At 47.2% G+C, this 24,046-nt stretch overlaps 1 protein-coding gene across 1 annotated transcript in view; it reads right to left on the bottom strand.

Annotated features, from left to right (window-relative positions):
* Positions 1 to 913: 913 nt before the first annotated feature.
* Positions 914 to 24,046, bottom strand: part of LOC138267258 (extracellular calcium-sensing receptor-like) — a 58,190-nt gene continuing 35,057 nt past the window's right edge. The window contains 2 exon segments of the mRNA XM_069216115.1: positions 914 to 1,833; positions 1,929 to 2,052. Coding sequence (XP_069072216.1) covers positions 914 to 1,833; positions 1,929 to 2,052 — 1,044 coding nt within the window.

The following is a 24,046-nucleotide window of genomic DNA, read 5'->3' as shown; positions in this document are numbered from 1 at the left end:
CAACAAACTGTGACTTGATAAAATTAAACAATGATGTTCTCTCCACACTTGCAGGTTCTATTCCCTCATTTCCCAATTCCTAATCCACTCCCCCCAGATCTTGTTGTGGTTTGCCATAGTCCTGCATGTGGCTGCTGCACCAAGGTGGGGTAACATTGGATACCATTCTTCTTCCACATAAGTATTCCAGTCTCTTGTTAGAATTCCAGAGGGTTACTATATTATTATTATATTAATTATGACTCACAGTAGATATCTAACCTTTACTACCAACTACAGTGCATTTATTATATTTAGTGTTGTTCACAGTAGATGTGATACCACTACTATTGATCACAATGGATTTGCCATTTCTACTTTGAATTGCAGTGCCTGAAATATCAGCACTATTGAGCAGTAGATCTGATAGCTCTGCTATCAATCCCATTGGCTGAGTTATACTTACTACTGCTCAGAGTAAATGTGTTATCTCAGATGACCATCTTTGTATATGTCTACTATTGATCACAGTTAATCTACTATCTCACCTGTCCATCACAATCAACACATTACATATACTTTTGATCCAGGTGGATGTGTCATCTATACCATCAGCTACAAAAGTAAAATTTAAGATAATAAGATTCAGGTGATGCAATCAAGAATGACTGCCTTATTCACAGGCTACCATGGTCTAGTTTGTTTGATGCTGTCCATATGTTGTTATTTTTTCAGAATGTGTTTCAGCCACAGAACAATGTGATGTTCCTATGCAGAAACATATGTTGTTACTTGAATGATTTTACGCTTTGGGGACTGTGCAGGTCTTAATACAATACTTCAGAATGAATGTCTGTCACACGCCAGTCTCAACATACATAGACTGCAAAGGATGCAATATGTTGGCCAATGCATTATGGAAGCTCCAGATTTTTCACAGTTTCTTTCTATGATAGGACCCTCTGCCCATTAGGTATTGTTTTGTGTTCATCTCTGAATGCAACAGAATGATGCAGCATTTTGGAAAGAATATGCAGGAAACCAATGCAGAACCGGAAGCCAAGATAGCGAAGACCTCCATTGCCACCATGTACTTTCCGTGAGTACTTACATAAGCTGGAATAAAGGATATCCAAATACTGAGGAAGGTGAGCATGCTGAAAGTGATAAATTTTGCCTCATTGAAGCTATCAGGCAATTTTCTGGCAAAAAAGGCCACAATGAAACTGATAGTGGATAGAATCCCGAGATATCCCAGCATGCACCAAAATGCTATGGGAGACCCCTCATTGCATTCAATTATAATCTTTCCAAGCTGTGCATATGTGTTGTATTGTGAAAAAGGAGGTTAGATAGTCAACCAAAATATACACAATATAATCTGAAACAGTGCACCAACACTAACAATCCTAAAATGTAGTTGAGTTCCCGCCCACCTCTTTATATTACTGTTGGGTTTAGTGGCGTTGAATGCAATGACCACCAAGATGGTTTTGCCCAAAATGCAAGAGACACAAAAAGCAAAATTAATGCCAAATGCAGCCTGGCGGAGCAGACATTTCTCTTTTGTGGGGTAACCAATGAAAGCCAATGAGCAAAGAAAGCACAAGTTAAGAGATAAGAGGAGAAGGTAGCTGAGGGAGCGGTTGTTGGCTTTGACAACAGGGGTGTTCCTATAAATAAGGAAAAGTCCCAAAATGGCAGAGGTCATCAGTGATAAGAAGATGCTGACAGCTGCCAATGCGCCCCCTAGCACATCCTGATACGAGAGGAACTCTATTTCCTTTTGAATACAATGGTCTTGTTTCTTGTTGGGCCACTGATCCCAGTGGCAGCTGGAACACACAGTGGAATCTAAAATAGCAAGAACACATTGGAGTTTTTAGAGTTCATTCACCATTACTTTTGGAAGTCCCTACATTCGAATCTCAGTGCTGCTGGTTACCTACCAGTTTGGTTAGAAAACTCTCCCTGGGGGCATGGCAAACATTGAAAGCAGCAGATGGGCTCTCCTTCTCGAGCAGATTTCCTGAAACCAAAAGGACAACTGGGACTGCACATTGAGAGAGGGGCCTAGAGGAGAAAAAAGGCATATCTTTGTATTTGAGAATGAAACCTTGTTTGGAACAAATATATTTTAAGTATGTATTAACATTTGGATGAGCAGGCCAACACCTTCATCTTTGGCACAGTAATATTTTACCCCCCTCAAAGAGGACATATAATGCTGGTGTGGGTTGCTTCTAGCACCTAGGTTGGGCCCACTTATTTTAGCTTTAGGCCATAGTATGTGTCTTTTACACTTAGACACATTTTATTACTTTCTTATTTTTTAGCATAGACAGCTTTTAGCCTATTGTTTTTAATTTTTAGTCAGCTGCTTTTTTTCAAGAAGACACAGTTGTTCGCATTGCACATTTTATCAGCTATTTGTACACGGAGCACTTTGTGCCCTGTTCAATGCTGTCATGTACAGTACATGATATACTAACTTGTGTTGCTACTTCAGGAGTTTAGGACTCAGTCCCCGTTTTCCAGAAACATCAGTATGTCAGGCTTGTTCTTAGAACTCTGTATGAGTTATTATATAAACAACACATAGGCTTAAGGGTGGCAGAAGGCATTCCAGTCATGGCCGTCCTGGGACGAACACCATTCCACTGACAGCTTTGCTGATCCTGACTCTTCAGCATCCCGAGCGGATTGCCATCCAGACAACAGGCAGACCCTTGCTATTACATTTAGGTATGGGGTCAATGTTATTCCCTTAGATCTGGACAGGCAGAAGGGTTACCACTGCTGTGCTTTCAGATCTAGACATAGGGTGTAAATAGGAATCTCTAGACTTTCTAGAATCATACAAAATGATTGGATTTTTATCTTCTTTGCTCCGGTTGTAAATATGATAACTGTATTATGTTTCATCTGCCCCATTATCGCAGCTCATGTTTTTTAGACTAGGATGCAATTGTTTCAATAAATACATTGAAATCCAATTTTGTATCTTGGGTCCTGCCTTGAGTCCCTGAGTAACTGAGCAAAAGGAGTATGATCTGTTTCCATGACTTCCCTGAGAAGTCAAATTGTCATGTTTAGGTTGCCACAAATCACATCTTCCTTTCTAGGGTTGGGTGAAGCACTGTGGGTTAGCCAGGAGTTAGGCTGACAACTTCCAAGGTGGTGTGGGATTGACTCAGTCTCCTACACTTGCTAGTGCTGCCCCCCTAAACATGCAGTCTTATTATCATAAAAGGAACCACATAACACTGTGACTGCAATAGGCATATAAGTTACATTTAGTGTTTTTAATTGGTCAAACCATAGGTCTAATTTAGTCCCAAGGTTGTTTTCCTCAACAGTTGATTATATTTATGTTTCCACATATTTATAGAACTACAAAAAGCCAGGAGTGATCACAATCATGTTTTCTTTCAATAAAATTAATTGTTAACAGATCCTAAAAAATGTAGATTCTAACGGATGCCAGGGTTTTAGACATCCTAAAAGTAAGTGGATTGGCACTTCTTTGGGCATGATTGATGTATGACTTCATGATTTAATAGACCTGACCACAGATCCCAATAGAAATATTATACACCACCCTAATGACTTTATGAAAAATGTCCTGGATAAGCTGGCAGTCCTTACTGTTAGATCTCTAACAGTTGCACAATCTTCCAACATTATACCTGGTTACCTTAAGTGACAATTGAGGTGATTGTCTCATTGCAAAAAGGAAAATCGAGCTACATCAGCTGAGATTTCTTAGTAACATAGAATTTATTATTTTGGCTTTTTGTATTAAAATCAATAGGAAATAGATAATTTCCAGTTAATAAACAAACCTTCAAACCTCATTTTGAAGATTATTATGCTATCAATTCTTCATCTCTGATTCATAATGTTACCTATTATTAAAAGTTATTATATTAATAAAGATCTTGGGTCTGATTTAGAGATTGATCTGTGAGATACTCCATCACAAAAGTGACAGATAATCCTGTCCACTGTATTTCAGGGCCGACTACATATAGTGCACTTGGAATACGGCAAATGGGATATTCGCCACATTTGTTACAGACACTCCAAACTCTAAATCAGGTCCTTACTTTGTGCATTGACTAAAATAATTAGATTTGTTAAGCCGTGCAGGTTTAAAGACCTGATGGGATTCTGGTCACAATAATTAAAAGTAACCCACAGTCACGGGCTGATGTTTTAGGCATTTATTTATTATGTGTATAACAAATGGCACAGTTCCAAAGTTGGTATTGCCCACAATGTTAGAAATGGGGTCTCTAGTTTTTAGAGGTACGCACCTTGTCCAAGTAGGGATCACCACTCTAGTAAAGGTAAGTCAGATACAACCCTAAATTAACCTGTGTTCACACTCTGGCAGCTTGGCACAGAGCAGTCAGGCTTAACTTGAGACAATGTGTAAAGTATCTGAAACAGACTTCTTGTTGCAGATTCCTTACATTTGAATTTCCCCAGGCGTCGGTCGACTCCGTGGGCGTCGTTGGCATCGTGGTCCCCGTGATGGCTCCGTGGTCGTATTTATAGGCACCACCCCGGCGCGCTGACATCAGTTCTTTCCTTTCCGCACCAGTCTATGTGCAGATCCGGAAAAGGGCTACCCCAGGCATTTTTTTATTAAACTTCAACATTTTGTCAAATTCGTTTTTTGACGAGTTTGCTGCTACAAGGGATGTCCTGTAAGACCGGATTCAAGCCCTGCGACTCCTGTCACCGCGTGATGGCAGTGACAGATCCACACCTCGTGTGTCTCTGGTGTTCGGAGCGCAACCATGACGTGATGTTGTGCTCCGAGTGTCGGGCTATTCATGGCCCCAGCACCAGTGTTCTTTCCCTAAACTGTACCTTTGTCTCCACAATTGGCAGAGCCCTGGCACACAGATACATCCCTTGTAAATGGTACCCCTGGTATCAAGGGCCCTGTGACCAGGGAAGGTCTCTAAGGGTTGCAGCATGTATTATGCCACCCTGGGGACCCCTCACTCAGCACATGCACACTGCCTCACAGCTTGTGTGTGCTGGTGGGGAGAAAATGACTAAGTGGGCATGGCTCTCCCCTCAGAGTGCCATGCCCACATCCCACTGCCTGTGGCATAGGTAAGTCACCCCTCTAGCAGTCCTTACAGCCCTAAGGAAGGGTGCACTTTATCACAGGTGAGGGTCTAGTTGCATGAGAACTATGCCTCTACAGTGTCTAAGCCAAATCTTAGACATTGTAAATGCAGGATAGCCATAAAGAGTATATGGTCTGCGAGTCTGACAAGTCCGGAGGAGATACTGAGAAAAACAAGGAGGAGTCACCCATCAGTCAGGACAGCCCCTAAGAAGTCCTCAGCTGAGGTGACCCTTGCCTTAAGAAATCCTCCATCTTGTTTTGGAGGATTCCCCCCAATACGATTAGGGATGTTTCCCCCTCCTCACAGGGAGGAGGCACAAAGAGGGTGTAGCCAACCTCCAGGACAGTAGCCTTTGGCTACTGCCCCCCAGACCTAACACCCCCCTAAATTGAGCATTTAGGGGTGACCCTGAAACCAGGGAATCAGATTCCTGCAACTTGAATGAAGAAGAAAGACTGCTGACCTGAAAGCCCCGCAGAGACGACGGAGACGACAACTGACTTGGTCCCAGACTCAAAGAACCTGCACAGCGACGCATCGAGCGGGACCAGCGACCTCTGAGGCTTAGAGGACTGACCTGCACCTGAAGGACCAAGAACCTCCTGAGGACAGCAGCTCTGTCCAGAAACAGCAACAAGAAACCAACTTTAAAGAGACTCTCGCCTTACTCCGGAAGCGTGAGTCTTCACACTCTGCACCTGACACCCCCGGCTCAAGTTCAGGAGAACCAACACCGCAGAGAGGTCTCCCAGGCGACTCCAATGACGTGGACACCCTGAGTCGACCTCCCTGCACCCCCACACAGATGCCTGCAGAGAGGATCCAGAGGCTCCACCTGACCGCGACTGCCTAGTAAGAAAGGAACTGGACGCCTGGACCAAGCACTGCACCCGCAGCCCCCAGGACTGGTAGGAACCAACTACCAGTGCAGGTATGACCAGCAGGCGCCCCTCATCCCAGCCAGTCGGTGGCTGGCCTGAGAAGCCCCCCCTGCGCCCTGCCTCCATCACCAGAGTGACCCCCAGGTCCCTCTATTGCTTTCAATGCAAAACCTGACACCTACTTTGCACACTGCACCCAGCCGCCCCTGTGCCGCTGAGGGTGTATTTTGTGTGCCTGTGTGTGTCCCCCTCAGTGCTCTACAAAACCCCTCTGGTCTGCTCCCCGAGGATGCAGGCACTTACCTGCTAGCAGACTGGAACCAGAGCACCCCTGTTCTCCATAGGCACCTATGTTATTTGGGGCCTTCCTTTGACCTCTGTACCTGACCGGCCCTGTGTTGCTGGTGCTGAGGGTTTGGGGTTGCCTTGAACCCCCAACGGTGGGCTGCCTATGCCCAGGAGACTGAACTTGTAAGTGCTTTACTTACATGAGAAACTAACTATTACTCACCTCCCTCAGGAACTGTTGATTTTTGCACTGTGTCCACTTTTAAAATAGATTATTGCCATTTTTGCCAAAACTGTGTATACTACTGTTTTAATTTAAAGTTCCATACTTACCTGTGTGAAGTACCTTACAATTTATGTACTTACCTGGTTCTAAAATAAATTAAGAAAATAATATTTTTCTATATAAAAACCTATTGGCCTTGAGTTAAGTCTTTTGGTGTGTGTTCTCATTTATTGCCTGTGTGTGTACAACAAATGCTTAACACTGCCCTCTGATAAGCCTACTCCTCGACCACACTACCACAAAATAGGGTATGAGTATTATCTAATTTTGCCACTATCAACCTCTAAGGGGAACCCTTGGACACTCACTTTGAGATAGTATATAGTGAGTCCAGGATATTCGGGCTATGATACAAATGTTTCAGCCTCTATCATGATTTCGGTGTGAATGACCCTGAGGCTGCTGGGCCTCATGGCCTCATGCATCCTGCTGGCCAAAATGCCAGATGGCATATGCAGGCTCTGCAGTGGGACCTGAAGTTCCAGTGGGCGCAGCATCAGGGGAATCTCTCCGACAAGGTCCGGATCTCGGAAGGGACTGCAAAAGACCTTCGTTGGGTCAAGGGCAGATCTCTCTCCTTTCCCCAAACAGATCTTACGGTCGTGACAGATGCGTCACTCCTGGGATGGGATGGCCACATGGGAGAGGCAGAGATCAGAGGCATCTGGTCTTTGGCGGAAACCGGGCTCCATATCAATCATCTGGAGCTCCGGGTGGTTCAACTAACATTGAAAGCATTTCTTACCTCCCTCAAGGGGAAAGCAGGGCAGCTGTTCACAAACAACACCACTGCCATGTGGTATTGCAACAAACAAGTCGGAGTGGGGTCGTGGACCTTTTGTCAGGAGGCCCTTCACCTCTGGACTTGGCTGGAACATCAGGGCATTTCCCTGGTGATTCAACACCTGGGAGGCTCCTTGAATGCCAGCGCAGACGTACTCAGCTGACGATGCATGGTTGACCACGAATAGCATCTCCATCCAGAGATGGCTCAAGGTCTCTTCCTGCAGTGGGGAGAACCTTGGTTAGACTTGTTCGCCTTCGTAGAGAACACGCAATGTCAGCTGTTTTGCGCGTTGGAGTTTCCAAGGCGGAAATCGCTCGGCAAAGCTTTTCGTCACAAGTGGAATTCAGGCCTCCTGTATGCCTTTCCGCCTATACCACTTCTGCACAGAGTTCTGAAGAAGATCAGTGAAGACCGGGCCTAAATAATACTGGTGGCTCCGGACTCGGCACGAAGAGTCTGGCATCCTGAGCTTTTGAACATGGCCGTAGCTCCTCCGATCAGACTGCCCCTGCGGGAGGATCTTCTGTCGCAGCAGCAGAGGAAGGTCCTCCACCTGAACCTGTCAACTCTGCGGCTTCATGCGTGGAGATTGAGCAGCGACAGTTGACATCTTTTGGCTTGCCACCCGAAGTCTGTGATGTTATCTTGGCAGCCAGGCGTCCCTCAACCAAAACTGTATACGCCTGTCTTTGGAAGAAATTTGTGGCATGGTGCATCGACAATTCTGTTGATCCTCTATCTGCTCCTCTTTCTCAAGTTCTTCTCTTTATTCTTTCCCTTGCATGGCAGGGTTCAAACTTGGGCACTCTTAAGGGATATCTCTCTGCTATCTCTGCTTTCTTGAGGTTACCTGATCAACTTTCCTTATTTAAATTTCCCATAGTTGGAAGGTTCCTAAAATGCCTTACACATCTCTTTCCTCCTATCCCATTCATCATGCCCCAATGGGATCTCAACCTGGTCTTAACTAACCTTATGTGTATCCTGTTTGAACTGCTTCACAACTGCCCTCTAAGGTTCTTAACCATAAAGACTGTCTTTTTAGTTGCCATTACTTCTGCCCGCAGAGTTAGTGAACTCCAGACTCTGTCATCTAAGCCACTGTTTCTTGCCACACATCTTGATAAATTGGTGCTTCGTACAAGGGCTTCTTTTATACCTAAGTGTTAGACTTTTCATCCTTGGCGTGGTCTCTCTTAACTTTTTGCCTCTGTTCCCCAGGTTGTTGATGTGTGCTGGACTCTGATTTTACTGTTTTTGTTACTCTGGGCACTTTACCACTGCTAACCAGTGCTAAAGTGCAAGTGCTCCTGTTTAAATTGTATGTAAGTGGTTTATCCATGATTGGCATATTTGAATTACTAGTAAGTCCCTAGTAAGGTGCACTAGAGGTGCCAGGGCCTGTAAATCAAATGCTACTAGTGGGCCTGCAGCACTGGTTGTGCCACCCACATAAGTAGCTCTGTAATCATGTCTCAGACCTGCCACTGCAGTGTCTGTATGTGTAATTTTACCCTGTAAATTCGACTTGGCAAGTGTACCCACTTGCCAGGCCTAAACCTTCCCTTTCCTTACATGTAAGGCACCCCTAAGGTAGGCCCTAGGTAGCCCCAAGGGCAGGGTGCAGTGTATGGATAAGGTAGGACATATAGTAATGTGGTTTATATGTCCTGACAGTGAAATACTGCCAATTTCGTTTTCACTGTTGCAAGGTCTGTCTCTCTCTCATAGGATAATATGGGGGCTACCTTTAAATATGATTAAAGTGTAGATTCCCCTAGAGAGTAGATAGACATGTGGAGTTTGGGACCCCTGAACTCACAATTTAAAAATACATCTTTTAGTAAAGTTGATTTTGAGATTGTGCGTTTGGAAATGCCACTTTTAGAAAGTGAGCATTTTCTTGCTTAAACCATTCTGTGACTCTGCCTGGTTTGTGGATTCCCTGTCTGGGTCAGTTTGACAGTTGGGTTGTTTTTCACCTCACACCAGACAGTGACACAAAGGGAGCTGGGGTGTGATCTGCATTTCCTGATTAGCCATCTCTGCTAGGAGGGAGGGGTGGAGTGGTCACTCTCATCTGAAAGGACTGTGCCTGCCTCTGACAATGCTGTCTCCAGCCCCCTGGTGTGTGTCTGAGGCCTTGCCTGGGCAAGGCAGGATTTCACAAGAAGGTGTGAGTCCCCTTTGAAGAAAGGTGACTTCAAAGACTAAAATGGGTATAAGAAGGGCACCCAAACTTACAAACTTTAGAAACACTTCTGGAATCAAGGGGAACCTCTGCCTGGAGAAGAGCTGATAGCTGAGGAAAACGTGCTGCCCTGCCTGTGACTGTGCTTTGTGGAAGCTTTCCTGCAGTGCTGCTTCTGCCAGAGTAAGAGGGCAAAGACTGGACTTTGTGTGCCTTCCATCTTGAAGAAGAAATCTCCAAGGGCTTGATGTAGAGCTTGCCTCCTGTTGTTGAAGTCTCAGGGATAGCAAAGACTTCTTCCTGCCAGCACCTGGAGTCTCTGGAGAGACCCCTACTCTGCTCTGTGGTGCCCTTCCAGTTCCTGGGACCCTGAAAGGAGAGGCTGGCAGCCTAAGGACAAAAATACACGCACCGAGCGCCGTGCGGAGAAAAGATCGACGCGAATCCGATCGCGGCTGAGAAAACGACGTGACGCCGGTTCCGCAACTGAGAAACGACGCCGCAGGAAACGCGACCGAAAAACCGACGCCCGGAGCAGGAGAAACGACGCGCAGCATCGCTGACGGAGGCTGAGAGATCGCACCCTGCGCCGCGGGACTTTCGGATCGTCGTGTGGCTGGCTTTTTCAACACGCACCGCCGTGCCGAGTTGTTTTCGACGCACACAGCCGTGCAGGGTTACTTTCGACGCACACCGCCCGTGCGGGGTTATTTTTGACGCAAACCAGGTACATTTTCACGCTAGCAGCGCTAGTGTGGTGTTACAACTACCTAAAGACTCTTTTTATTTTAAACCTTTAAAAAAATCATAACTTGACTTGTGTATGTTGGATTTTTGTCGTTTTGGTCTTGTTTTGTCTAGATAAATATTTCCTATTTTTCTAAACTGGTGTTGTGTCATTTTGTAGTGTTTTCATTAAGTTACTGTGTGTGTTGGTACAAATACTTTACGCCCAGCACTCTGAGGTTAAGCCTACTGCTCTGCCAAGCTACCAAGGGGGTAAGCAGGGGTTAGCTGAGGGTGATTCTCTTTTATCCTAACTAGAGTGAGGGTCCTTGCTTGAACAGGGGGTAACCTGACTGTCAACCAGAGACCCCATTTCTAACATTGGTGACCAGCGGTCGGGATTGGACTTGTATTTGTACTTGACATACAGTAATTAAGTGTGCACTACGGTTTTGATCTCAGACCACTACGTGACCACATACTACTAGTCTTGTGTTTTTTTTTGTTTTTTTTACTTGGACTGTTTTTTCTCTGCATTCAGTTTCTTTTTTTTTCGCTGATCCCGTGATTGACTTTTCTGGAACTTCATTTGAGAACTTGCTTTTCTGTTTTTGGAACTGTGCATATTTTTTTAACCTCTCATCATGTCTCAGTCTGGAGATGCCCTAGCTGAAGCTGCTTTTGACTTGGAGAAATTGGAGAGCTACAAAGTGGCTCAGTTGAAGCAGTTTTGTAGTAATGTTGGCTGTCCCATTAAGAGCTCATCCAAGAAGGATGAGCTGCAAAAGGCGCTGAGGGCCTGGGTGACAGCCAAAGCAGCTGAGGGGCACACAGATGAGGAGCCAGAGGGGGAAGAGGAGTTGCAAGTCACTCACACTGATGTAGTGGGTGGGCCTGCTATGTCTCAGGGGAGAATCTCCAGGGCAGGTAGCAGTGTGTCCTCCAAGAGTCTGACACCTGGAGAGTTACAGGACAGACAGGCAGAGAGGGAGTACCAATTGGAGCTGAAAAAGCTCAGTCTAGAGGTGGAACAGAGGAAGCTGGCCCTTGAGGAAAGGAAGATAAACATGGCTCATGAGCTCAGTTTAAAAGAGATTGATCAGAGGAGTCAGTCCAGTAGGGGTGGTGGCAGCAATTCTACAGTGCAGCCTGAGAGAAGGGTACACATCCCAAAAGACCTTGTGAGGGATTATAAGAGGGAGGATGATATCTACTTGTGGTTCAAGGGTTATGAGTCAGCTCTCCACATGAACCTGGTCCCTGAAGCTCATTGGGGGGCAGCCCTGTGGAAGCATTTTGAGGCAGAGGGGAGGGACACACTGACGGCCTTAGGGGATGCTCAGAGTCTCACCTACCCTGCCATGAAGGAGGCCTTACTTACCAGGTATGGTCTCACCCCTGAGCAGTACAAGGAGAAGTTTAGATCCTACAAGAGAAAGGAATCCCAAACATGGTTGGAATGTGTTGATTCTTGTTGCAGGTCACTGGATGGTTGGGTGAAGGGCAGTAAGGTAAACACGTATGAGGGGCTTTACAATTTAATTGCTTGGGAGCACTTGTACAGTTTATGTTTTCCAGAGCTGCGCCAGCACCTCATTGACAGCAAGCTGACTGATCCCAGGAAGCTTGCACAGGAAGCGGACCGCTGGGAGAGCACCAGGGTCCAAAAGAGGTATGGGGGAGACCACGCCAAGGGTGGGCAGGGTCCCTCTCAGAAGAAAGGGGGGGGTAAGGGCAAACAGGATGAGTTCTCTAAAGGGCCCCAAACTGATTCCCAGGGTAAGGATTCCCAACCCCCCAGTGAAAAGAAGCCATGGTTCTCCAAAGGGAAGCCAATGGCAGGTGGTCCCCTACGTAAGTGCTATTCATGTGACCAGGTGGGTCATGTGAGGGGGGACCCCAAATGCCCCAAAAGTACACCGGCACCCACTGGTGCACCGTCCCAGGGTTTGGCCAGTGTAGCGCTTGGGGAGGAGTTGGTTTCAGGTGGGTGGGAACCAGCAGAAATGACCCTTGTCTCACTAGGGGACAGTGAGATGGTCCAGAGAAACCTAGTGCCTGATAACACTAAGAAGTACAGGCAATGGGTGACCATCAATGGACAGAGGGTGGAGGCTCTAAGAGACACAGGAGCCAGTGTGACTACAGTGAGGAGTCACCTGGTGTCTGAAGAGCAGATTGATCCCCGGGTACTTCACCAAGTAGTTGCAGTAGACAATTCTGAGCGCCTCTGCAGAGTGGCGCAGGTTCCCTTTGAATGGGGGGGGGTCTCAGGTTCCTGGAAAGTAGCTGTGAGTCCAACCATGCCTGTTGATTGTTTGCTAGGCAACGACCTGGAAGATTCCCCTTGGAAGGAGGTGGAACACAGGTCTCACTTGGAGATGTTGGGTCTGCCTGGGTGGGTATGCGTATCCACCCGGTCTATGGCAGCCAATCAGGGTAGTCAAGAGCCCCTGGAGCCTGAAACAGTGGCCCAGGGGACCGCCAAGAAGAGGAAAGGCAGGAGGCGCGGGAAACCCGCCCCAGAAGTTCCCACGGTCCGGGAGGAGGCAGAGCCTGAGGGTGATGCCCCGGAACCTACAGGGGAACAGGTGGCTGAACTGGGGGAGGTCCCTGAGCTGTCGCAGTGGCAGCAGGAAGGGGGACCCACCAGGGAAGTATTCTGCACAGCGCAGAAGGAGTGCCCTACTCTTGAGGGACTGCGGCAGCAGGCTGCAGCCCAGGCGGCTGGCAAGGCGCCAGGTACTCACCTGATTTATTGGGAGGATGGCCTCCTGTATAGTGAGCCTAAGGTTCCTGAGCCGGGGTCAGCTCGTATGCTGGTGGTACCCCAGGACTTCAGGACCTTCCTACTGGGGTTGGCTCATGATGTGCCTTTGGCAGGACATCTAGGGCAGGACAAGACCTATAAGAGGCTTGTCTCCCACTTTTACTGGCCCTTGATGAACAAGCAGTCGGCTGCTTATTGTAGATCTTGTCAGACTTGTCAGGCAAGTGGCAAGAGTGGGGGGAAATGCAAAGCTCCCCTCCAACCTTTACCGGTAGTCAGTACTCCCTTTGAAAGGGTAGGAATTGACATTGTGGGGCCTCTGGATCCCAAGACAGCCATGGGCAACAGGTTCATCCTGGTCTTGGTGGACCACGCCACACGGTACCCAGAAGCTATTCCTCTAAGGACGGTCACTGCCCCCGTGGTGGGACGTGCCTTGATGGGGGTTTTTACCCGCATGGGGTTCCCCAAGGAGGTGGTATCTGATAGAGGTACAAACTTCATATCCACTTATATGAAGTCTCTGTGGAAGGTGTGTGGGGTAACCTACAAGTTCACCACCCCTTACCACCCCCAAAGTAATGGTCTGGTTGAGAGATTCAACCGCACCTTGAAAGGCATGATTCAGGGCCTGTCAGAGCCCTTGAGGCGTAAGTGGGACGTCCTCTTGCCATGCCTTCTGTTCGCTTACAGGGAGGTGCCTCAAAAGGGACTTGGCTTTAGCCCCTTTGAGCTCATCTATGGCCACCCTGTGAGGGGACCGCTCAGTCTGGTGAAGGAGGCTTTGGAGGAAGCTCCTAGTAAACCACCCCAGGATGTATTTAGCTACATGCTGGCACTAAGAAACCAGACTGCCCGCTTCAGGAGTCTCGCTCAGGAGAACCTGGAAGCAAGCCAGGAGGATATGAAACGGTGGTACGACCAGAATGCCACTCTGGTTGAGTTTCAGCCTGGGCAAAAAGTGTGGGTCATGGCACCAGTGGAGCCTAGGGCTCTCCAAGATAAGTGGACTGGGCCTTTTGAGGTGGTGGAAAGAAAGAGTGAAGTCACCTATCTGGTAGACTTGCAATCCCCCAGGAACCCCTTAAGGGTCCTACATGTCAACCGCCTCAAACCACACTTTGAGCGAACTGAGCTATCCATGCTCCTAGCGACAGATGACGGGGTGGAGGAAGAGAGTGAGCCTCTTCCTGACCTCCTGTCTGCAGGAGAGAAAGATGGGTCTGTGGAGGGAGTGATCCTCTCCCCCTCCCTGACTGAGGAACAGCAGAGGGACTGTCGCCACGTGCTGGGACAGTTCGCCTCACTGTTTTCCCTGATCCCAGGAGTCACACACCTGTGCACACATGATGTGGACACTGGGGACAGTACACCTGTTAAACATAAGGTTTACAGGGTGACTGACAGGGTGAGGGCTTGCATTAAGGAGGAAGTCTCCAAAATGTTAGCCCTAAGGGTTATTGAGCACTCCAGCAGTCCTTGGGCCAGCCCAGTGGTCTTGGTCCCAAAGGCTACTGCTCCTGGTGCCACTCCAGAACTTAGGTTCTGTGTGGACTACCGGGGTCTCAATGCGGTCAGCAAGACTGACGCACACCCCATCCCCCGAGCTGATGAGCTCATTGATCGGTTAGGAGCTGCCAAGTACCTCAGTACGTTTGATTTAACATCTGGGTACTGGCAGATTGCCTTAACTGAAGGGGCAAAGGAGAGGTCAGCATTCTCTACCCCAGATGGGCACTTCCACTTCAATGTGATGCCCTTTGGGATGAAGAATGCCCCTGCCACCTTTCAGAGGTTGGTCAACCAGGTGTTGGCAGGACTGGATGAGTTCAGTGCCGCCTACCTGGATGACATTGCTGTGTTTAGTTCCACATGGGAGGAACACCTGCAACACCTCTGGAGAGTGTTAGAAGCCCTGCAGAAGGCAGGCCTCACTATTAAGGCGAGCAAGTGCCAAATAGGGCAGGGTTCTGTTGTGTACTTAGGACACCAGGTGGGGAGTGGCCAGGTGGCACCCCTACAGCCTAAGATTGACACGATTCTGGCTTGGGAGCCTCCCAAGACCCAGACTGAAGTGAGAGCCTTTTTAGGTCTCACAGGATACTATCGGAGGTTCGTTAAGGGATATGGTACCATTGTTACCCCCTTAACTGAGTTGACTTCTAAGAAACAACCCAAGAAAGTGATCTGGACAGAGGCTTGCCAGAACGCTTTTGATGCCCTGAAGGCTGCCATGTGCACAGCACCTGTGCTGAAGGCACCTGACTACTCCACGGAGTTTGTTGTACAGACAGACGCCTCAGAGCATGGTATTGGAGCAGTACTCTCACAGCTGAATGAAGAGGGCCTAGATCAACCCGTAGCCTTCATTAGCAGGAGGTTACTACCCAGGGAACGTAGGTGGAGTGCCATAGAACGTGAAGCGTTTGCCGTGGTCTGGGCACTGAAGAAGCTAAGACCCTACTTGTTTGGGACTCACTTCCGAGTTCAGACCGACCACAGACCCCTCAGATGGTTAATGCAGATGAGGGGTGAGAACCCAAAACTGTTGAGGTGGTCCATTTCCCTACAGGGGATGGACTTTACGGTGGAACATCGACCCGGTACAGAGCACGCCAATGCTGATGGTCTGTCCAGGTTCTTCCGCCTTAGTGATGAGAACTCCCATGAGGTTGGGTAGTTGCTCCCCACTTTTAGCTGGGGGGGACACGTGTTAGACTTTTCATCCTTGGCGTGGTCTCTCTTAACTTTTTGCCTCTGTTCCCCAGGTTGTTGATGTGTGCTGGACTCTGATTTTACTGTTTTTGTTACTCTGGGCACTTTACCACTGCTAACCAGTGCTAAAGTGCAAGTGCTCCTGTTTAAATTGTATGTAAGTGGTTTATCCATGATTGGCATATTTGAATTACTAGTAAGTCCCTAGTAAGGTGCACTAGAGGTGCCAGGGCCTGTAAATCAAATGCTACTAGTGGGCCTGCAGCACTGGTTGTGCCACCCACATAAGTAGCTCTGTAATCATGTCTCAGACCTGCCACTGCAGTGTCTGTATGTGTAATTTTACCCTGTAAATTCGACTTGGCAAGTGTACCCACTTGCCAGGCCTAAACCTTCCCTTTCCTTACATGTAAGGCACCCCTAAGGTAGGCCCTAGGTAGCCCCAAGGGCAGGGTGCAGTGTATGGATAAGGTAGGACATATAGTAATGTGGTTTATATGTCCTGACAGTGAAATACTGCCAATTTCGTTTTCACTGTTGCAAGGTCTGTCTCTCTCTCATAGGATAATATGGGGGCTACCTTTAAATATGATTAAAGTGTAGATTCCCCTAGAGAGTAGATAGACATGTGGAGTTTGGGACCCCTGAACTCACAATTTAAAAATACATCTTTTAGTAAAGTTGATTTTGAGATTGTGCGTTTGGAAATGCCACTTTTAGAAAGTGAGCATTTTCTTGCTTAAACCATTCTGTGACTCTGCCTGGTTTGTGGATTCCCTGTCTGGGTCAGTTTGACAGTTGGGTTGTTTTTCACCTCACACCAGACAGTGACACAAAGGGAGCTGGGGTGTGATCTGCATTTCCTGATTAGCCATCTCTGCTAGGAGGGAGGGGTGGAGTGGTCACTCTCATCTGAAAGGACTGTGCCTGCCTCTGACAATGCTGTCTCCAGCCCCCTGGTGTGTGTCTGAGGCCTTGCCTGGGCAAGGCAGGATTTCACAAGAAGGTGTGAGTCCCCTTTGAAGAAAGGTGACTTCAAAGACTAAAATGGGTATAAGAAGGGCACCCAAACTTACAAACTTTAGAAACACTTCTGGAATCAAGGGGAACCTCTGCCTGGAGAAGAGCTGATAGCTGAGGAAAACGTGCTGCCCTGCCTGTGACTGTGCTTTGTGGAAGCTTTCCTGCAGTGCTGCTTCTGCCAGAGTAAGAGGGCAAAGACTGGACTTTGTGTGCCTTCCATCTTGAAGAAGAAATCTCCAAGGGCTTGATGTAGAGCTTGCCTCCTGTTGTTGAAGTCTCAGGGATAGCAAAGACTTCTTCCTGCCAGCACCTGGAGTCTCTGGAGAGACCCCTACTCTGCTCTGTGGTGCCCTTCCAGTTCCTGGGACCCTGAAAGGAGAGGCTGGCAGCCTAAGGACAAAAATACACGCACCGAGCGCCGTGCGGAGAAAAGATCGACGCGAATCCGATCGCGGCTGAGAAAACGACGCGACGCCGGTTCCGCAACTGAGAAACGACGCCGCAGGAAACGCGACCGAAAAACCGACGCCCGGAGCAGGAGAAACGACGCGCAGCATCGCTGACGGAGGCTGAGAGATCGCACCCTGCGCCGCGGGACTTTCGGATCGTCGTGTGGCTGGCTTTTTCAACACGCACCGCCGTGCCGAGTTGTTTTCGACGCACACAGCCGTGCAGGGTTACTTTCGACGCACACCGCCCGTGCGGGGTTATTTTTGACGCAAACCAGGTACATTTTCACGCTAGCAGCGCTAGTGTGGTGTTACAACTACCTAAAGACTCTTTTTATTTTAAACCTTTAAAAAAATCATAACTTGACTTGTGTATGTTGGATTTTTGTCGTTTTGGTCTTGTTTTGTCTAGATAAATATTTCCTATTTTTCTAAACTGTTGTTGTGTCATTTTGTAGTGTTTTCATTAAGTTACTGTGTGTGTTGGTACAAATACTTTACGCCCAGCACTCTGAGGTTAAGCCTACTGCTCTGCCAAGCTACCAAGGGGGTAAGCAGGGGTTAGCTGAGGGTGATTCTCTTTTATCCTAACTAGAGTGAGGGTCCTTGCTTGAACAGGGGGTAACCTGACTGTCAACCAGAGACCCCATTTCTAACACTAAGGTATTGACACCCTTCCATGTCAGACAGTCCATCACCTTGCCTACCTTTTACGCACCCCCACATCCCTCTCATGAATAGGAGAGACTCCACTGTCTGGACCCAAAAAGATCGTTGGCGTTCTATCTCGATCGTACCAAAGACTTCTGGTTTGGATGATCAACTCTTTGTAGGATATGTGCGTGCAAAGAAGGGGAAGGCATTGCAGAAGACGGCCATTTCAAGATGGGTACTCTTATGCATCAAAATGTGCTACGCTCTGGCTAAAAAGCAACCTCCTGAAGGTTTGCAAGCTTACTCCACCAGAGCTACTGCTGCTACCACAACGCTAGCTTGGGCGTTCCAGTCCTGGTTATTTGTCAGGCAGCAATATGGGCATCTCTGTACACTTTTACCAAGCACTACTGCCTAGACAGTCAGGTCCAAAGGGACGGCTATTTTGGCCGTTTGGTCCTGCAGGACTTTTTGGTATGATCTTGGTTTGCAGGTCCACCACCGGGGATGGTATTGCTCGGGTATCTATTCAAAGGTAAGGGATCTGCAACTAGAAGTCTCTATCAGATGTTCAAGTTACTTACCTTCGGTAATGAAATATCTGGTAGAGACGTATTCTAGTTGCAGATTCCTTACAGATCCGCCCATACTCACCGCACTGCAAACTGATTTCTCGGGACAGGAACTTTCCCTTGAGGGCCCTAGTTTTGGCGCACCACTCTCAGTGTTCTTCATGGCTCCGCGCTACTGCCATGGAAAGTCGTGAAAGAAACTGACGTCAGCACGCCGGGATGGCGCCTATATACAACCGCGACGTCATCACGGTGAGCACGATGCCAATGACGCCCGCGGAGTTGACCGACGCCACCTGATGGCGCGCAGAGGTACTGTTCAAAGAAAAATCTCCGGATCCAGTCTGACACCTGTTGAAATTCAAAGGTAAGGAATCTGCAACTAGAACATGTCTCTACCAGATATTTCGTTACCAAAGGTAAGTAACTTGTACTTTAAGGCAATCCCAATGTTACCCTATTAGGGAAATAGAACTTGCAACAGGGAAAAACATATTTAACTCATTTTTACTAGCAGGACATGTTAAACTCAAAAGCACATGTCCTGCCTTTTAAATACACTGTACCCTACCCTTACTGCTGCCTAGGGACCACCTTAGGGGTGATATATGTAATAAAAGGGAAGGTTTTGGTCTGGCAAGTAGGCTAACTTGCCAGGTCGAAATGGCAGTAAAAAAACTGCACACACAGGCAGGTCTAATATATGTTTAAAGGGCTACTGGAGTGGGTGGCACAATCAGTGCTGCAGACCCACTAGTAGCATTTAATTTACAGACCCAGGGCACATATAGTGCACTTTACTAGATACTTATAGGTAAATTAAATAAGCCAATTGTAGCTAAGCCAGTACAGAGCATATGCACTTTAACACTGGTTAACAGTGGTAAAGTGCCCAGAATCCTAAAGCCAACAAACAATATTCAGCAAAAAGTGGAGGGAAGGGTAAAAAGGTTAGGGATGACCATGCAGAGGGGGCCAGGTCCAACATCACACACAACAAAAGACCACATGAATCCCCTTCAGGTCCATGCCACTGTTGGATTCAGCTGGTAAATGGTACATCAAATACATATTGCATGTCTTGAAAAGCTGGTCTAGAAATAAGAGCCTGAAAGTTTTTAGGGATCATTGCTCAGTGCTTTATGATGCCATTTGTTAAAAATCCATAGGCTTTGAGTATTGGTAAAGTCAAAATTTTAATTGTTAAGAAATATGTTTATTTATGCATTGTTTCTGGAGCAAATCGTAGCACAAAAGAACTGTGCAATGCAATGCAGTAAAACATTTCACTGGACTTGACTTTATTGTCCTTTTTACAGCCACCAGTCATCTGAGAACTGATGCTTTGTTAAGAGTTTCTAAGGCTACAATACTGGCTATATTAGCTTATGGTATTTATTCACTTGTAATTGGCAATGATTTAGTCCATATTACCCTGAGTTAGGGCAATATTAATTCAATGGAAACCAGAACGCTGCAATCCTTTAATTCTGCTAAACTTAATTGTAGGAATTTGGCTCCGTATATACTATTTCAAAGTGAGAGATAGTGTGCACAGAGTCCAAGGGTTCCCCTAAGAGGTTAAAAGTGGAAAACTTTAGATAATACTTATGCTCTATTTTGTGGTAGTGTGGTCGAACAGTAGGTGTATCAGAGGGTCGTGTTAAGCATTTGTTGTACACACACAGGCAATAAATGAGAACACACACTCAAAGACTTAATTCCTGGCCAATAGGTTTTTATATCGAAAAGTATTATTTTCTTAATTTATTTTAGAACCACAAGAATTCAAGTAAGTACATAAATTGTAAGGTACTTGGCATAGGTAAAATATGGAACTTTGAAATAAAACAGTAATGTACACAGTTTTGGTAAAAATTTCAATAAGCTATTTTAAAAGTGGACAGCAACAGTTCCTGGGGGAGGTAAGTATTGGTTAGTTTTTCAGGTAAGTTAAGTACTTACAAGTTCAGTCTCTGGGGCATAGGCAGCCCACCGTTGGGGGTTCAAGTCAACCCCAAACACCGAGCACCAGCAACACAGGGCCGGTCAGGTGCAGAGGTAAAAGTAGGACCCAAATCGCATAGGCGCCTATTGAGACAGGGGGTGCTCCAGTTTGAGTCTGCTGGCAGATAAGTACCTGCGTCCTCGGGGAGCAGACCAGGGGGGTTTAGTAGAGAACTGGGGGGGTCCCAAGTAGGCACACAAAGCACACCCTCAGCGGCATAGGGGTGGCCAGGTGCAGTGGGCAAATATGGCATCGGGTTTGTAATTGAAATCAATGGAGAGACCCGGGGGTCACTCTGGCGATGCAAGCAGGGCACAGGGAGGCTTCTCGGTCAGCTACCGACTGGGCAAGGATGCACCAGTAGTTGGTTTCTCTCAGGCCTGGGGGCTGCGGATACAGTGCTTCTTCCAGGCGTCGTGTTCTTTGTTACCGGGCAGTAGCGGTAAGGGGGAGGCTCTGGATTCTCTCTGCAGGCGTCGCGTTGGGGGTGCAGAGAGGTCGTCTCAGGGTGTCTACGTCATTGGAGTCGTCTGGGGGTCCTCTCTGCAGTGTTGGTTCCTCTGGACACGAGCCGGGGGACGTCGGGCGCAGAGTGTTGGGGAATCACGCTTCCGTAGTGAGGATTGAGTCCCTTAAAGATGTTTTTTTTGTTGCTGTTTCGGACAGAGCCGCTGTCCATGGGAGTTTCTTGTTCCTTTGGTTGCAGGGCAGTCCTTGGAGTCCTCAGAGGTCACTGGTCCCGCTGGATGTGTCGCTGTGCAGGTTCTTTGGGTCTAGAGACAGGCTAGTAGGGCTGAGGCCAAGTCAGTTGTCGTCTTCATCGTCTTTGCGGGCCTTTCAAATCAGCAGTCCTTCTTGTTGTTGTAGGTTATCAGAAATCTGGTTTACTGGGTTCAGGGTGGCCCCTAAACACTCAATTCAGGGGTGTGTTTAGGTCTGGGGGGCAATGGCTACTGCCCTTGAGGGTGGCTACACCCTCTTTGTGCCTCCTCCCTGTGGGAAGAGGGTCACATCCCTAATCATATTGGGGGAATCCTCCAAATCAAGATGGAGGATATCCTACGACAGGGGTCACCTCAGCTCAGGACACCTTAGGTCAGAGGTCTTCAAACTGGGTGGTGGGCCCCCCTTGGGGGGTCTCAAGTGATCACGGGGGGGTGCCAAACTCTGGCCAAAATAAATATTATACAGATAACATGCCTTTGTTTTAAGCAGAAGCATGTTATTGCAGCTTTAAAAAGGTAACAGTACTTAACTGCAATGTTTAAATAGGTTTAGACCTATTTAAACATTGCCATCTTTTTTAAAATAATTGTGAAAAATTCTGAGGGGGGGGCCCAATGATTTTTATTTTTCAACTGGGGGGGCGCGGCATTAAAAAGTTTGAAGACCACTGCCTAAGGGGCTGTCCTGACTGAAGGGTGACTTCTCCTTGTTTTTCTCATCATCTCCTCCGGACTAGCTGTCAAAAGTGGAGCTGTGTCCGGGGGGGGCGGACATCTCCACTAGCTGGAGTGCTCTGGGGCGGTGTAACACCAGGCTTGAGCCTTTGAGGCTCACTGCCAGGTGTTACAGTTCCTGCAGGGGGAGGTGTGAAGCACCTCCAACTAGTACAGGCTTTGTTCCTGGCCACAGAGTGACAAAGGCACTCCCCTCATGTGGCCAGAAACCTGTCTGGATGTGGCAGGCTGGCAGAAACTAGTCAGCCTATCACTAGTAGTTGGACTGGTATACACCCTCTGGGTGCATTTATCAATAAATCCCACACTGGCATCAGTGTGGATTTATTGTGCTGAGAAGTTTGATACCAAACTTTCCAGTATTCAGTGTAGCCATTATGGAACTGTGGAGTTCGTGTTTGACAAACTCCCAAACCATATACTCTTTATGGCTACCCTGGACTTACAATGTCTAAGAATTGGCTTAGACACTGTAGGGGCATAATGCTCATGCAGTTATGCCCTCACCTGTGGTATAGTGCACCCTGCCTTAGGGCTGTAGGGCCTACTAGAGGGGTCACTTACCTATGCCACAGGCAGTATGCGGTTGGCATGGCACTCTGAGGGGAGTGCCATGTTGACTTGGTCTTTTTCTCCCCACCAGCACACACGAGCTGTGAGGCAGTGTGCATGTGTTGAGTGAGGGGTCCCCAGGGTAGCATAATACATGCTGCAGCCCTTAGAGACCTTCCCTGGTCACAGGGCCCTTGGTAACAGGGGTACCATTTACAAGGGACTTATCTGTGCACCAGGGCTGTGCCAATTGTGGAGACAAAGGTACAGTTTAGAGAAAGAACACTGGTGCTGGGGCCTGGTTAGCAGGGTCCCAGCACACTTTCAATCATAACTAGCATCAACAAAAGGCAAAAAGTTAGGGGGTAACCATGCCAACAGAGCCAATTTCCCACATTAATGATGTGGAGAATGATTATAGATTCAGCAGATTAACTATCCGCACTATGGAAATCTGGGGTATTAAAGGCTCTGATATACAAGTCTCTCTAACAAAGTATCAATGTAAAAGCTGTCTCCAAAAGGCTATTGATTACAAAAAGCTTTGACGCAGATTATTTGCATTGTTTGAAAGACGTTGTCTCTATCCTATGCATAGGGCAGCGCAAAGCTATCATATGCAAACTTATATATATGGTAATCTTGACACAAATGCCAAATATTTATTAATTTTAAGAATGGTGGGGTCCATGTTAGGATTAATCATTGAATTCCCACTGGTGAATTGGAGTCTAGAGACTGTCCTTTTTGTTTATGTCAAACTCGAAATGGAATTCAGGTAGTATTACAGTTTGTGTACTGCATACATACTGTACACATCCCATCTAAATTAAGCCTGACTGCTTTTGTGTAAAGCCACATGGTTAATTTAGTGACTTTGGGGTTCACCCTGATGAGAATTGTGGCTCTTGCTTAAGAGGGATCGCACTTTTCTCAACCAACAACCCAATTTCTCACACTGATTGAGGGTGTGAGATTGCCACCAGGCTTTTCAAATCCCAATGGAAGAAGCCAACAAATCACTAAGTTATATGTCATTCATGCTGCCAAGTGTCAGGGATGGAAGGACTTTGGCTCCTGAGTCATAGGTGGCGGTGTTAGTGAGTGGGGTCACGAGGGCTTAAAAGGTAAACAGTGAGGTGCTGATTGGCAAAATTGTGTTTCTGAGTTTCCTTCGTTTGACTAGTTTGTGTCCGTAACTCTCATTTGTACACATTTGTTATGTTCTTTCGTGTTCCCATTCGGGTTTCCTACCCCGTCCTTGGCTCCTTATCCCTATCCTTCTCCAGTGTCACACTATTTATAATGTTTGTGTCCTTTACTAATGAGTTATCTGAAGACATCTCCAGCTCTGCTTCACCCACATCTCCTAACAACCAGTGAAGATCAAGCGGTCAATATTCTAAAAGGTGGTGAGTGTGAGAATGAAATAATACCATTTACACCTGAAAGTTGATGAGTAGTAGAAGTAAATTGTTGTTATTCATTATAGAGTTTCTGTGGTGACGCAGAGTCATAGGTGTGCTGGGGTGTTACTTCAAGAACATCTTAG

This window comes from Pleurodeles waltl, chromosome 12 (assembly GCF_031143425.1).
Source record: "Pleurodeles waltl isolate 20211129_DDA chromosome 12, aPleWal1.hap1.20221129, whole genome shotgun sequence".
Lineage (NCBI taxonomy): Eukaryota > Metazoa > Chordata > Amphibia > Caudata > Salamandridae > Pleurodeles > Pleurodeles waltl.
The sequence above is the reverse complement of the archived record's forward strand: the minus strand, read 5'-3'. Positions and strand labels throughout refer to the sequence as shown.